The 14,049-nt window shown below is 42.0% G+C and overlaps 1 protein-coding gene across 2 annotated transcripts in view; it reads right to left on the bottom strand.

The window, feature by feature from the left end:
• UNC5C (unc-5 netrin receptor C) overlaps positions 1 to 14,049 on the bottom strand; it is a gene marked incomplete at its 3' end in the record, with an annotated part of 359,207 nt that overhangs the window by 7,194 nt on the left and 337,964 nt on the right. For both annotated transcript variants that reach the window (XM_081304710.1, XM_081304711.1), the window contains 2 exons: positions 7,191 to 7,340; positions 4,916 to 5,080 (listed from right to left, as the gene is read on the bottom strand). In XM_081304710.1, the coding sequence (XP_081160836.1) occupies positions 4,916 to 5,080; positions 7,191 to 7,340 (315 nt within the window). The remainder of the gene's footprint in view (positions 1 to 4,915; positions 5,081 to 7,190; positions 7,341 to 14,049) is intronic.

Raw genomic sequence — 14,049 nt, 5'->3', positions numbered from 1 at the left:
TTTCCATATTCTTTGTGATGCTTGTTGTGGGTTTGTCATTATAGCTTTTATTATGTTGTTACATGATCCTTCTACACCTAATTTGTACCATGAAGAGATGTTAAATTTTATTAAATGCTTTTTTTCTACATCTATTGAGATGATTGAGTGATTTATATCCTTCATTCTACTGATGTGATATATTATATTTAGTGATTTGCATATATTGATCCGTCATTATATCCAGGGAATGAAACCTATTTGATTATGGTGAATGACTCTTTTGATATGTTGTTGAATTCTGTTGGCTCATTTTTTTCTTCTTTGCATCTATGTTCATCAGGGTATTGGTCTGTTTTCTCTTTTTGCTATGTCTTTGATTTTGGTATTAGGATGATATTGGTCTCATAAAATGTGTTTGGAAGGGTTCCCTCCTGTTAATTATGTGGAATGATTTGAGAAGAAGTGGTATTCGTCCTTCCTTAAAAGTTTAGTCCCAACTCTTCATTAAACAGTGACAGATATTTTCATGACCTGTATCAGTGGCTCTTATTAGACCTCAGAGTTGGTGCATGTAAAGTGAAGAGCCTAGGTCCAACACAGAGTAAGAGCTTTCACAATTTCACAGTCTGACTCCAACCTTTCTCAGGTTGCCCCATCCTTGGTCTGACTTTATATGACTCATACTCTCAGAATAGACCACTCACTCTTCCTAGCACTATTTCCATGGGTGCCCTCTGACAGTTCTTCTGCCCTCTCACCTCTTTCTGGCATATACCTCAAAGCATGGCTCAAATGGCATCCTCCTCCTTGGAGGCCTCCTAGGGCCCTTTCACAGTTCTTCTGCTTTCCTCCCATTCTGCCCTGTGCATTTTCTTGAACTTATGTGTGACTTCTTTGATTTCTCAAATTTTGTAGAGGTGAAAGCATTATTGTCATTCTTAGGACCCCTATGATCCCTAGCATTGTGTTGTGAACATGGAACCCACTCAATATTTGTTGAAATGAGAGAAAATATTTTTTTTTCCTGGTACAGGACGTAAAATTCCACTCACGGAGTAGTGTGTTAATCTTTCTTCCAAATAAATATGACTAGTGGGTTGATTCTTTCTTCATTTTTAGATCCTGAAGTTAAAGGGCAGTTAAAAATAGGCCTGGATCTCAGGATAGTCTGCTTCCATATTCATGTTGCTCCCCTTTTCTTGGTGATTAAAGAACCATCACCATTTATGTAGGCGTTAACATCCTGAGCTCTCTAATCCTGGCTACTGTGTATATTTTTTTCTGTGTCGACAAAACAAGCTCTATAGGGCATAATTTCTTGTCTCTCTTACCATATGGCTGACAATAGCCTTGGAGATAAAAAAATATATGTACATTTACATTCAAATTTCATCTAGTAATTTCTTTTACTGTTAGTTTTTCTTTTACTTCCAGGTAAAAGTAGAGATCACTCTCATGGAATGCTTATTACAATAATTGTTTATGGTATTGGTACCATCTGTCTCTGATGTTATGATTCTCTTAAACATATGATTTTTCAACATTAACCAAACAGCTGCTATTGGTGATGGCACATATTTCAGGGCCCCACAAGTTCTAAGCATATGCTGTACCACTGAGCCCAACCCCCAGCCAGACCTTGAATTCCCTAGGCCCAGGTAACCCTCCTGCCTCAGCCTCCCAGGTAGTTAGGATGATACTTGTATGCCAGTACACCTGGCTTCTCTTTCTAAAATCACTTAGAAAAACTAAATTTTCCCAATTTTGAGGAGGTTATAGAAAAGCAGGTTCTAGAAAAGAGATTTAAATAGAATGGCTATAGCAGAGTAATATTACATTGTACATTTTTAATATTCTTGTATATATGAAAGTGCTCTGAATCAGCTGTTCATAAAGGTTTTAAGATCTAACAAATTTATCTGGAAAGCTGTTATTAGATAACTAACACCTTAAAACAATACTTTTCCATTGTCCAGAGTCATGAGCTGAGTAACCTTGTGATAAACAAACTTGGGGACATATGCCATCTTCTTTTCTCTGGGAGCTAATTTGAATTTGCTTGTATTTATTTGGTACTGTGTAGAAACTGGGTCTCATAGAAAGGGAATCTGAAGCTAAGTTGATGAAGGATTCTGTAGATTTGGGTGGCAGAGTTTATCTGAGAACTGGTTCCCCTAACAACCCTGAGAATGGTGGACATACCTTAAGCATGGGCTCTGGGTCAACTTCTGTCCACAGCATTTATTAACACCCACTCACCTAGTTTTCACAACTTGCCCAACATATATATTACTATACGATTTAAGCATTAGGAAACTGAGGCCAGAAGGGGTAAATGCCCATATTCTTATAGAGCTATCTACCTGAGAATTTACTACAATGGGTCTTTGTCTATAGCTAAAATTGAAAACAGGCCTGAAAAAAACTATAAGTTTCTTTCTGTATACCATATATTGCCTTTGTGGTATTCTGGCTATTATTCACCCCATGTCTGTCTAAAATAATTTTTTTTTTTTACATTTTGGTATTTATTCATGCCCAATCTTTCAGACTTCCAGACATTTTCATTCTTTAACTTCATCTCTATATAATTAAAGTCAGGAATCTTTGGTACAGGAACCAGAGAGGTTCATGCTGTATGTCACCCACAGTCTAGTCTCCCTAGGGTGCAACAGGTCATCCATCTGCCAGTGAGGCCAAGGCCTATGTGCTTTATAGGAGTGCCCTTGGGTGGTGGAGGAGAGGTGCTTGGGGGAGGGGCAACATATTCCTGACAAGGCAACTCATTCTTGGGAGGTAGGACATTGGAATTGGAGCACCAGTCCACCTGCCACCTTGCCCTGTGACCCTAGGAAGGAACAGAGTTCAGAAGAAAACAACTGCAACTGGAGCCTTTTCTCCATTTGTTTATAGTTTCTCAGTCACACTGGATCCCTTCTCACAGTTTTTGGGTCTCAGGACTCCCCAGAGTCCTTTGTTCATCAACTCAGGGCCTCAGGCTCCAACCTCACACCCTCCACTGTGTTCCCTGACCCTCATTCAAATGCTAAGCACATGGTGGGACTGGTGACCCAGAAGGAGAGTCAGCAGAGTGCCTCTTAATCCCCAAAGTCATCCCCACTCTGGTCACTTCTTCCTTCCTCAGTTACATGCTCTTGTCTGTCTCACATGGGTAATTGCCTCCAAGGAGACTGCAGGGCTGGCCTCTGAGCTGACTGACACCCGGTTGCAAAAGAAATCATCTTTCCTCTATGTTGGCACAAGAAAGAAAGTCCTTAAATTGTGATCACACTATGCAAAAGTGTTCTTTTTCTGAGAGGAGATGGTGGGCCCGAGCATGGGAGAGTGCTGAGCAGCTTTCTTTCATTTATGGCTGCATCTGATCCACCTTTTCAGCACACAGCAAATGTTCCTGCTGAACAGAACGCAAGCATCAAAGGACCAGACCTCCTCACCCCCCTCCCAAATTCCTCAGCCTTTGTTGTCACTGGAGCTGGGTGGCTATTGAACTTTGCAGACCTGCTGGGCCTGGAAAGTGAAAACACCCTCCGGAGCCAGCAGGGGTGGTGCAGTGTGCCTGGGAGATAGGGCTGTGCATCCAAAGGCCCGGCGGTTGCCATGGCACCCTGACACCGAGATCATTCCTTATGAATGTCACTGGGGTCTGTGACTAAAGTTTTTTATGAGTCAAAAGTCTCATGGAACTACAGGAGGAAAGGATGACCGCACCATGGCAGGCTGTGGGAAAGAAGGATGGAGTGTGCCGGCTGAGCATGATGGTCTTTAAATAGGACATGTGGAGCAAGGCGAGCCCAACAGGCTGACATTTCATTCGTCACTATGCATGAGACAGTGAGGGAGAAGTAGTATTTTAAATCATATACTGGCCTGCTGAAGATGTGAAATACGACAGTCCCGTGCTTTGTGGCTCAGCAAGCAGCGTGGACTCATCTCTGAGAGGCCCCTGAGAGGCTGCCTCCTGATCTCTTCCCTTATTCTTTTTCCTTTGTTCCTCCAGCATGAAGGGTTACCAGTTTTCAAACTATCGCCTTTGGATCCAAGGGAACAGATAAGGTCACGGGCACCTCCTCTTTCCTTACAGAGAAGTTTTAAATAGCAGTGATCATTGTTATGGCCATCATATGGTTGTATAATGATGCCCAACTGAAGTGTGTGAAAATCATAGCAAAGAAAGGCAAAAAATGATGGCTACAGGGGGAAGATATATAGATTGGACTATTATTTCTGAGACATTTCCCTACCCTGGGAAAAGAACGTCTCTCTTGATACTTGGGGAATGATGTTATGAGAGATTTCTCCTTACAATATGAGGAAAGAGCAGGAAAAGAAATGGGGAGAGCAGGAAAAGAAATGGGGGTGCAGAGGCCTCACTCTCTTCCTCCCACTTAATGGGACACAAGGGCAAAGGTGTGTGTGGGGGGTCCCTGAAAAAGAACCAGAAAGGGAAGAGGGACAGATGGAGGACGTGGGACACTTGGAGGAAAGTTACATGTGCACACTACTTAAACCTTGCACTTGAAATTCAGATCTGTTTTTAAAAAGTTAGAACATGATGCTTAAATTCATGTCACAAGAAATGAAACTTGAAAAAGAATTCCCTGTTATATACTTTTATGGATCTTGCTCCCCGTATGCATTGAAAATATCCTTTTAGCAAGGGAGACTTGTAGAAAGCTTTTGAGGACCATGGGAAGAAAGGATGACAAATCCCCAGCAGGCTGGGGAGAGGAGGATGGAGTTTTCTGGGGCCCACGTGTTCCCCCTCCCCTGGTTTGCTAAGGAAAATGGTCTTCACTTTGGACATGTGCAGCAAGGCAAGCTGAACGGGCCGACAGTGAGACACGTCTTGGTCCCACTCCGCCTCAAGGGTCCCTTCCACCCCCAATATGTCTGATTAACAGGAGCTTCTTACCTCTGACACGGTGCAGTTCAGCTGGAAGATCTGCCCTTCTCCTTCCACCTGTCGTACACAGAGTTTGCAAACCAGCTCCACTGTGTTCAGGCTAAATCTTTCCAGAGTGAAGGTACAGTGGAGGTTTCTTTGAGACCCACTCCAGATATGGTAAAAAGGAATTTCCTAAAGGATATGAAAGTGTTAATCACAAATGAGGGACTAATTGTACCTATTAGACACTCTGCAGGCAGGTACTCGTCTCAGTATTCCACAGAGTACCTCACTTAACCCTCATAATAGCCCTATGCGCAAGTTTGTCCCCCTTTCACAGGAAAAAACTGAGGCCCAGAGAAGTCAAATAATTCATTCACAGTCACACAGCTAGTAAGTGGCAGAGTTGAGATTTGATCCCAGGAAGTCATCCTTCAGAATCCACATACCTGACCAGTCTGCCACAAGTCTCTCATTTACAAAAATATAAAGCCATTGTAAATGATATTTTTTTTTATGTTTAAAAAATTCCCAAAATAAAATCTACACAAGCCATCATTGCTCATTAAAAGGAATCCCTGCCGTGACATTCCGGAGAATAGCAAAGAAAGCCCAAAGGAGAACGTGCTGACACTGTTCTCTTTCATGCCTCTGTCCTTCCTCTGCGCAGGACAGGGGGCAGCCAAAATTCCCTACAGTTGAAAATTGTAGACTCATTTAGCTGTCCCAAAAAAAGTCCCTGGCCTAAAAAGCACCAAATGTCTAACAGGTATTAATTCTCTAAAAGTTTGAGCACCTTAAAGAACCCATCTCAGAATCTTGTTTCAACAAAGTTGATTGATACATTAAAAATTGGAGAACAAGGTGATTAAGGGCAGAGGTTCTGATGCCAAATCCAGTATGATTGACAACATCCTGCCCTTGTTGATTTGATAATTCGGGGCCAGTTACTTAACCTTTTCACACCCCAGTTTCCTTATCTGTAAAAGAGTGGGCAGTGGATTACTTAAGTCATGAACCTGCTAGGTTCACCGAAATAAGCCAAGAGTATAAGAGAGTGTTTGTAGGATAGTAAGTATTTTCAGTTATGATTATACCAGGGAAATTGTTTATGAAAGGGAAGAATTGTGGAGTTTTAAGAATGAAGAAAGTGAGCAAAGGAAGAGATGTTATGGGAAGTCAAAGCCTCATCTAACAGGGCTGAGCTATGGGTAAGGGTGAAGTCTGCAACCCTCACCCAAGCTCCTGTTTGTTAACAAAGGAGTAGATTTGCTGCTCTTAATCTATGTGTAAGTACTTGACATATGAAAGTGAGAAGGGAGAGAAAAGGAAATTCCAGTCCTTCTAGTTATGTTCATTGACTTATTTCGGGAACTAGCCACCAGATCAGCAGCAACACTGGGGTTGGTTGGATTTGCATGTGTGCAGATGTGGATTCACAGCTTTTCTGACTGCGTCCGCATCTCATGGGCAGGGTTGAGATCTGTGGTCCATCAGGATATCAAGTCTCAGAGTGCACAGGCTGACTGACAGAGGAGGAGGTTAAAACCCTAGAGTCCTGCCATTTTTCCACGGGGACCTCCAATGAGATGAACCAATATCTTTATACCTGTGACTTAATAAAATCCTGACTAAGTTTTACTTTACATGCCATTTCAATTCCCAAGTTGGGGTTCCTTCTAAGTTTTCAATGTAAGGGTACTGTCCTAGCAAGGCTGAAGACAAATTTGTGTCTCAAGGGGTATGATGTCCTCTATTATTCCTATGAGTGCCTTTGAAGTTGTTTTAATTCAATGAATTCCCTATGAAAATTAATTGAAATAAAATTGAAGTGCTCTAATTAATTAAAAATATAACAAAGGTAATATAATTATAAGGATAATTGTTTTGAAAAGCATTCCTTCAAATATGCCTATCAGCTATTTTATGAAAATCCTGAATGATCCCAAACTCTTTTTTTTTTTTTTTTTTTGGTACTGGGGATTGAATCCAGGAGTGCTTAACCACTGAACCACATCCCCAGCACTTTTTAATATTTTATTAGAGATAGGGTCTCGCTGAGTTGCTAAGCGCCTTGCTAAGTTGCTGAGGCTGGCTCTGAACTTACAATGCTCCTGCCTCAGCCTCCCAAGCCGATGGGATTACAGGTGTGTGTTACAGCACTCAGCAGATCCCAAACTCTTGATGAAACAAGTACTAACATAAAAGCATTTTCAAGAAAGGGGGTTGGTTATGCCTACATAACTTTGGTTATTTTTCTTCTAGCTGTCTCCAAGCCTTTAGTTCAGCATGGTGAACTTACCTGATATTTAGCCAGCAATTTGCTCTTCCAGAGTGAATGGGCAACATCATGAATGGATAGGCGCAAATTGTGGGTACTTCCTTTAAAATGAAGTGCCTTGGGTTCCTCCAGAAGCTGTCCTCCCATCTGTCTCTCAAGTTGTAAAACTTCCTGCAATGACATGCCCCAAACCAAGTCACATTGTATAATTAATTGTCTCACTTTTATCTGTCCTTTTATTAAAAGTGTGTTTCATCTTTGTGCCTCCTGAGCAGCAGCCCTGGTTTAAGCAACAGCACGAGCAGCTACTTCTATAGCCCTGACCCTCACACTGAGGCCCATGCCATTTTGTATGGGACTGGGCCCTTCTAACAAACTGTTTCTGCGATTTATGTCAAATTGCTGGGAAGCAAATGCAGTTCAGTCTGCCTTTACCAACTGGCAAGTGGTTTATTTAACTAAATAAATAAAAGGAAAAATACATAGAAAATATAGATACAAAAAGGAGATTTCAATTAACTTTTAGGGAAATGGGAAAATAATTAAAACATGTGTTGGGCTGATAAAAACCAATGAGCCAACAAAAATTTGGAATGTATTTTAGACGTTTAGTTTGAGCTCTTGTTTTCTTTATTGGTGCATATTAATTATGTAGAATAGTAAGTCTCAATGTGGCATAGTCACACATGCACAGACAGTTGGATCAATTTCATTTGCCAGTACCTTCCTCTTCCCTCCTCTCCCCTCCTCTTTCCCATCTCTTCCTTCTACCATGTCTACCTTCTACTCTCATGACATCTTTTTCCTCCCTCATTCTTCTTTATGTACAGAAATAAAAAAAATTTCGATTAAAATGATTCTCTGCATAATTACCAATTATCAAAAGTAAATAGAAGATATTTATTTTATGTTCTATTTGAAGAAATTTTGATACAAATTAGCAAGTTTTTTTTACTAATTACTCAGATTAAAGTTTACCCATTACTCAGATTAAAGTTTTAAAAGAACAACTCATTTTTTAAGAATTGTGCTGATGAATCAGCCTCCTTACATCAAAGAAAACATTCGACATTTGTTTTTTTGGGGATTGGCTAACTTCACTTAGCATTATCTTCTCTAACTCCATCCATTTACCTGCAAGTAGACGAACTCTTGATAGGGCAGAGGGGTTGGAGGGAAAAGGAGTGGGCATGGGGTTAGAAATGATGGTGGAATGTGATGATCATTATTATCCAAAGTACATTTATGAACACACGAATTGGTATGAATATACATTGTATACAACCAGAGATATGAAAAATTGTGCTCTATATGTGCAATAAGAATGGTAATGCATTCTGCTGTCATATATAAATAATAAATAAATTAATTAATTAAAAAAAAGAATTGTACTGATGAAAAAATTTGCTCCATAGTTTACTTAGAGTATAAAGATATAACTAGAAGACAAATTCTATATCTACTTCCATTTCTCAAGCTTGTTAATGGGAGTTAATGAAGCATTTCCAACAACAGCTGCAATTATCCACACAGCAGCATGCCATAAGTTACCAGTGAACAAAACACCCGGGTTCTCCCTTCCTGACCAAACCGTCCCCCTGAACTTTACTGCTCTTACATCTTAAAGGTTTTAGCGACAAAAGATGCATAATTTGTGTCCTTTTTAAAAAAAAAAATCAGGATCAAAGAAAAAAATGGATTTTATGAAAAGTCAAAATATGATATTTTTTTCAGTGATATTTTAATAGAAAGGGAGTCAAGAACACATGTGTTCAGTAGAATACCTCCTGCATGTACTGGGAATCTATCAGGGTACAAAGTACATCAGATGGGTCACAGTAGAAGTTCCAGTAAGGAAACTAGACTGACAGCAGAAGCATATGTACTCTGCATTTGTCGAATGAATGGTAACCCACACACGGGCCCAGTAAGTGCAATGCTTACCAACATCATCAATGAGATGCAAACAGCTCATTCAAGCTGCTGCTTTGTGGGGTAACCTTCCATCACCTTGGGGCTAGGCCACTATCCTGGACAATGCAAGCTGCTAAGGGTCCTATGGCGTAGGGAACACTAGGGTAATGTGGAATGCGGGCTCCGATAGGGAGTCCTCTAATTAGTGTCTAACTGAAGTGATGAGGCAACAGCACCCTCATGTTGAGAAGCGCGTGGTTCAGCTGCCTGACAATATTGACCTGCTCTTTCCTGTGGCTGGTGATGAGATGAGTAGCTATTACTTGTGACAGGAGACTGAGCAGTCATCCGGCCACCCTGACACATATGTTGTGTCACTGTGCCCTGACTCTACTGTGTCTGCACTCGCAGGTCTCAAGGGTCCCCAGTAGGCCACACAGATCCACCCAGCTCAGAGTTACACATGGCCCACCAGAATGCCCTTCACAACACTACACACCCCATTCCTTGACAAGAATCTGGCCATGTGGAAATGGAGAAGAAGAAGAAGAAAAGTGAGGGTTAATTGCAGTTTCTTCTGCTTCAGCAGGAAGGCATAATGAGCTTATGTTGATCATGTTGGTGTCTAGTTAGCATAATAGAGAAAGCTGATGTTCCCAGTGAACCTGGCACCTGACAAATTCTAAAGCCAAAATGATGTTTGTTTATAAGCCATTAGAAGAAAAGAAACATAATTAGAAATCTTTGAGATTACAGTCATGCCAATCAATCAGTTCTAGCTTCTTTCCAGTATGCCCTAATTACCTCATCAAGACGTCTAAAGAGCAATCGATAGTAATTATCTGATTACTATAGATCTTCATTACATCCAAATTATCTCCCTGGGATGTCTAAAAGAAGATGCATTGTATTCTGGGAGGTAATTGTACCCAACAATGTACAATCCACACCCTATCCCTACAATCAACAAAGACTGCCAAAGGATACTAGGACATCATCGGTTTTCTTGTCAGGGGGACCACTGAAAAAAAAACCCTTAACTGCCTATTGGCTATGACCTTGAAGTCAAGCAATCTAATACCAACACGTTTTAAGTGCAAAGTATGAGTTGAAGTCAGCCAAGAATAAGGCACATTCCCTGCTTTCTTGAGCCATAACTCAGAAGTCACGGTAAAGGCTTTTCCCTAGTGAAGACAGTCTGGCCTGGCTTAGAGAGCCCTTTTTGGAGAGAACAAACTAAATAAAGTGACAAAGAACCAAATTTAGTGACAGTGGAGCCAGAGAACACACTCTCCATATTCCTAAGCGATCTCTCTCCCCCTCAACCAGGAGGGACATCAAGTTGCTGCACAGAGCTGGGAGAAGCTTGACTTTTCTTTTCCCTTCAATTGGACATGAACTCTGTGACAGAAAACTGCCCATCTAGCTACCTCTATGCTAAGAGCAGAAGGCTCTAAGCATACTTGCTTGCATACCTCTACCAGTCATAAAATTGACTATGCATTTTATGTTATTTTCTTTATAAATTATAGACCTATATTAATCCATCAGTTTGTCAATATGTTACATTATAAATATACAGTTAAAACTATGAGGTAAGGTAAATCAACAGAGAAGTACTAATATTGCCCCTTTTTGCTCCAATGGTTCATGGGCCAGGGTTTGTGAATTGCATTCTGGAGACTGCTTGGGTAGGCTGCTGTCCTCTCACTAGTACCTTGGGAGAAATCAGCCCAGGAGTGAATGATTCAGTAAAACGAATCTTTTCCAAACTTAAATTTAACACATTTTCCTAAAAAGTATCAATGGGTATCATTACATGCAGAATGTTCAACTTGAAGAAAACATCAAATACAGCAGAAGACGAGAAGCAAAGCATTACAGAAATTCAAAGAGAAATGAAGGATACCTCAATCAATAAATAAAACTCCTTGGAAACTAAATTAACACCATACACGTGTCAGAGTTGACTTACCACGTACAGCAAATCCCATGTGTGAGTTTTGTGTTAGGGGATAGAAGCCAGCCACAGGACAGGCTAATCAGGTTTTGGTTCCATATTGCTACAGTATTAAGTATAAAAATTTCAGATATGCTATAGCAGATTCCACTTAAAAAGACACTGTACCTCGTACTTCAAAAAACCCCTGATTTTCTGGATTCTTTCTGCATGAAATCATCTTGGCTAATACTTATGAGGTACAGATATGCAAGAGGACATAAAAGTGGCAGACACAAAAATCAATAAACTGTGGCTTTAACAGTTAAATGTGTTCCTTTCTTTTATATTCCTGGGAATATTCATTTAACATCAATGAGAGGTGCAAGGCCTGGTAGGAGTCATGTTAGGGTCTAGAGCATGCAGGCAAGGGAGTCTCAGTCTAGCCTCCAACAGCTCCTGGTCCGTGGGGGAGACTGACATGTGAATACCTAAACACACTGTCATGTGCTCAGCTCTAAAGCAGCTCCTAGACACACTGATTCTGGATCACAAAGGTTAGTCTATTCCCCACATCTTTGGAGAGAACAAGTACCAAATATATTTAAGGTCAAAAGATTTAGGAAGACTTAAGAAAAATATTATGACCTTGAAAAGAAATGCCATCTAGGCTCTGCTTTTAGAAACATAAATATCACCTTCTTCTGTAGGAGTTGTCTTTCCAACTGGTAGCATCCCTCACCCCAGGTGCTGGGTCAGACTCTGGGCAATCCACTATTGCTCTGCTGAGCTTGCTATGCTAAATGAGAAGGAAATCCTTGCATGGTTCTATCTCTATCCCTCTCCCTTTACCTTGAAAAGGCACTCACAGAGTCAGTTATTCACAGAGGTGCCCCTATCCCACCCTCCATGACAACATGCATGTCTACACCTGGGAACCCCAGCAGGAGTGCCACCAGGAGTCTGGTGTTTCTAGAGATCCAAGCCATCCTGTGGGATGGCACAGTGTAGTGGCAGCTTCCAGCACGAGCCTGAGAATTGGATTGCTCCAAAGGCGGCAACAGGGGATTCCACAGTAGAAACAAGCAGCTTGCACAATAACCAATTAAACCAAGACATTATCCAGGCCGAGCCATTAGCCTGGGCCACTTAAGAGCCCTAATAAATTCAAGCTGTTTTAAAGGCCTGTGCATGAAAAGGGAGTAGCTCTGGCCTGTGCCCAGAATGCTAGGCACATGATAGGATCTGCTGCACTGGGCCTGACAAAGAGAGGCAGGAAGGGGATGCCCCTGGAGCCCTATGACTCCTCTGCTCCATTTTTTCTAATCCCATAACTTGTCACTTCATGACTTTAAGGTGAGATTGCATCTGTTTTCTCTGCTTCTCTTGTCCTTCTTTTTCTTCTTGGTTCCTCCAAGCCTGGTCAAATTCCCTTCAGTGAAAGTCTCAGAGCTATTGCTTCTGGGGCCACATAGATGCTTGAGGACCATGTTTAAGAATATAAGTTTCTGAGCCTGGTACAGTGGCACACACCTATAATCCCAGTGACTCAGGAGGCTGAGGCTGGAGGATCCCAAATTTGAGGTCAGCCTCAGCAACTTAGTGAGACCCTGTCTCAAAAAATAAAAAACGTCTGGGAATGTAGGTCAGTGTAGAGTGCCTCTGGCTTCAGTCCCTAGTATCAAATCAGAAAGCAACACCAGAAACTCACAAAAGTCTGTCTACAGGGTCACAGGTTCCAGGTTGAAGCTGGTTATGCAAAGGGAAATATTGGTGACTTTGGCCAAGAAATTTGAGGGGCAGGGACTCCAGAGCAATTTTGGGAGAACTTTGCTTGAGGGCTGTTCTTCTCAGGCTCTTTCCTTGCCCTCCTCCTCCCCACCCCACTCTGCTCACCATTGCCCTGAACAATAACTTGCTCCTTCTCTGACTTCACTCCTCCAAACTGCATCACCTTGGAAGCATCTCTTTTAGCTTCCAGGTTCTCAAGGGCTGTTTTTCCTTTTGGTGGATTATATAGACTTCAGTGTAGGTATGTCTCCCTCTCTTTCCTCTCGTTTCCTCCCCAATTGCTTTCCTATCATTCCCCCCCCCTTTTCTTATTAAAAACCTCATCCACCAGAGAAAGGGTAAAACAGATGATAAAACGTAAGTCTTATATAACCCATTGAAGAGAAGGTTGAAAGGAGGTTAAATCATGGTTTCACTTTGTCTTGCTTTGTTCTTGGTACCATTTCTAGATGTTATATTTCCAGCATCCTTATTCTCAAAAGAAACAGAATCATGGATTGGCTGTGCCTATTGTTGCACAGGAGCTGGAGAATGGCATCAGGCCCATGAACAGATAGAGGGAGCTATTGTGGAGAAGACTCTGAGATCCTGCACTGAGACTACAATGAAGCAGCACCCAGCCTTGAACTACAGCTGTTCCCTTTGTGTTAGATGGAACCCCTCCCCTATGCTCTGTCCATGGTGCTGGCCAAGCCCTGGGGGACCAGTAGCACCGCTGCAAGCCCCACCTTCACCCAGCTTCTGCAACAGGAAAGACACAGGGAACAGCTCAGCATGCCACATGGGTTAAACCTCAAAAGACCAACCTTTAATGATTGTGCTGACTGGTGTTGAAAAGAATCACATCTGCCAACAGATTTAGCAGAACCTGCTTCTATTGCTTCTATTCATTCTTTAATCCTGTGTTGAAACCTGCCCTGGTCATTGGGGATGAGAAATTTCTCTCTTTGCTACTGTGGCTGTCGCCACTGTCTCTGTCACAGCTGTGTGCCTGCACTCCACCAAACCAGAGGCCAAAAACAGTGACCATCCTTCTCTCCCGTTCCCTGCCAGTTTTTCAGCAAGGCTGCTCTCTGCCCTGCATGTGCTGTCTCCTCCTCTGGCCTTCGGGCCTCAGGCTGCTGAGCCAGGCAGTGGGGAACATCTGACTGTCAGCTTGGCCTCTTCCACCTGCTCAGGTCATCCTCACTGGCACCCAGCCTCGAGTTGTTACTTTCCCTTCCTGTGTTCACGCTG

The sequence above is a fragment of the Spermophilus citellus genome (assembly GCF_964194105.1).
Source record: "Spermophilus citellus genome assembly, chromosome: 8".
NCBI lineage: Eukaryota > Metazoa > Chordata > Mammalia > Rodentia > Sciuridae > Spermophilus > Spermophilus citellus.
This window is presented reverse-complemented; position numbering and strand designations above follow the sequence as displayed.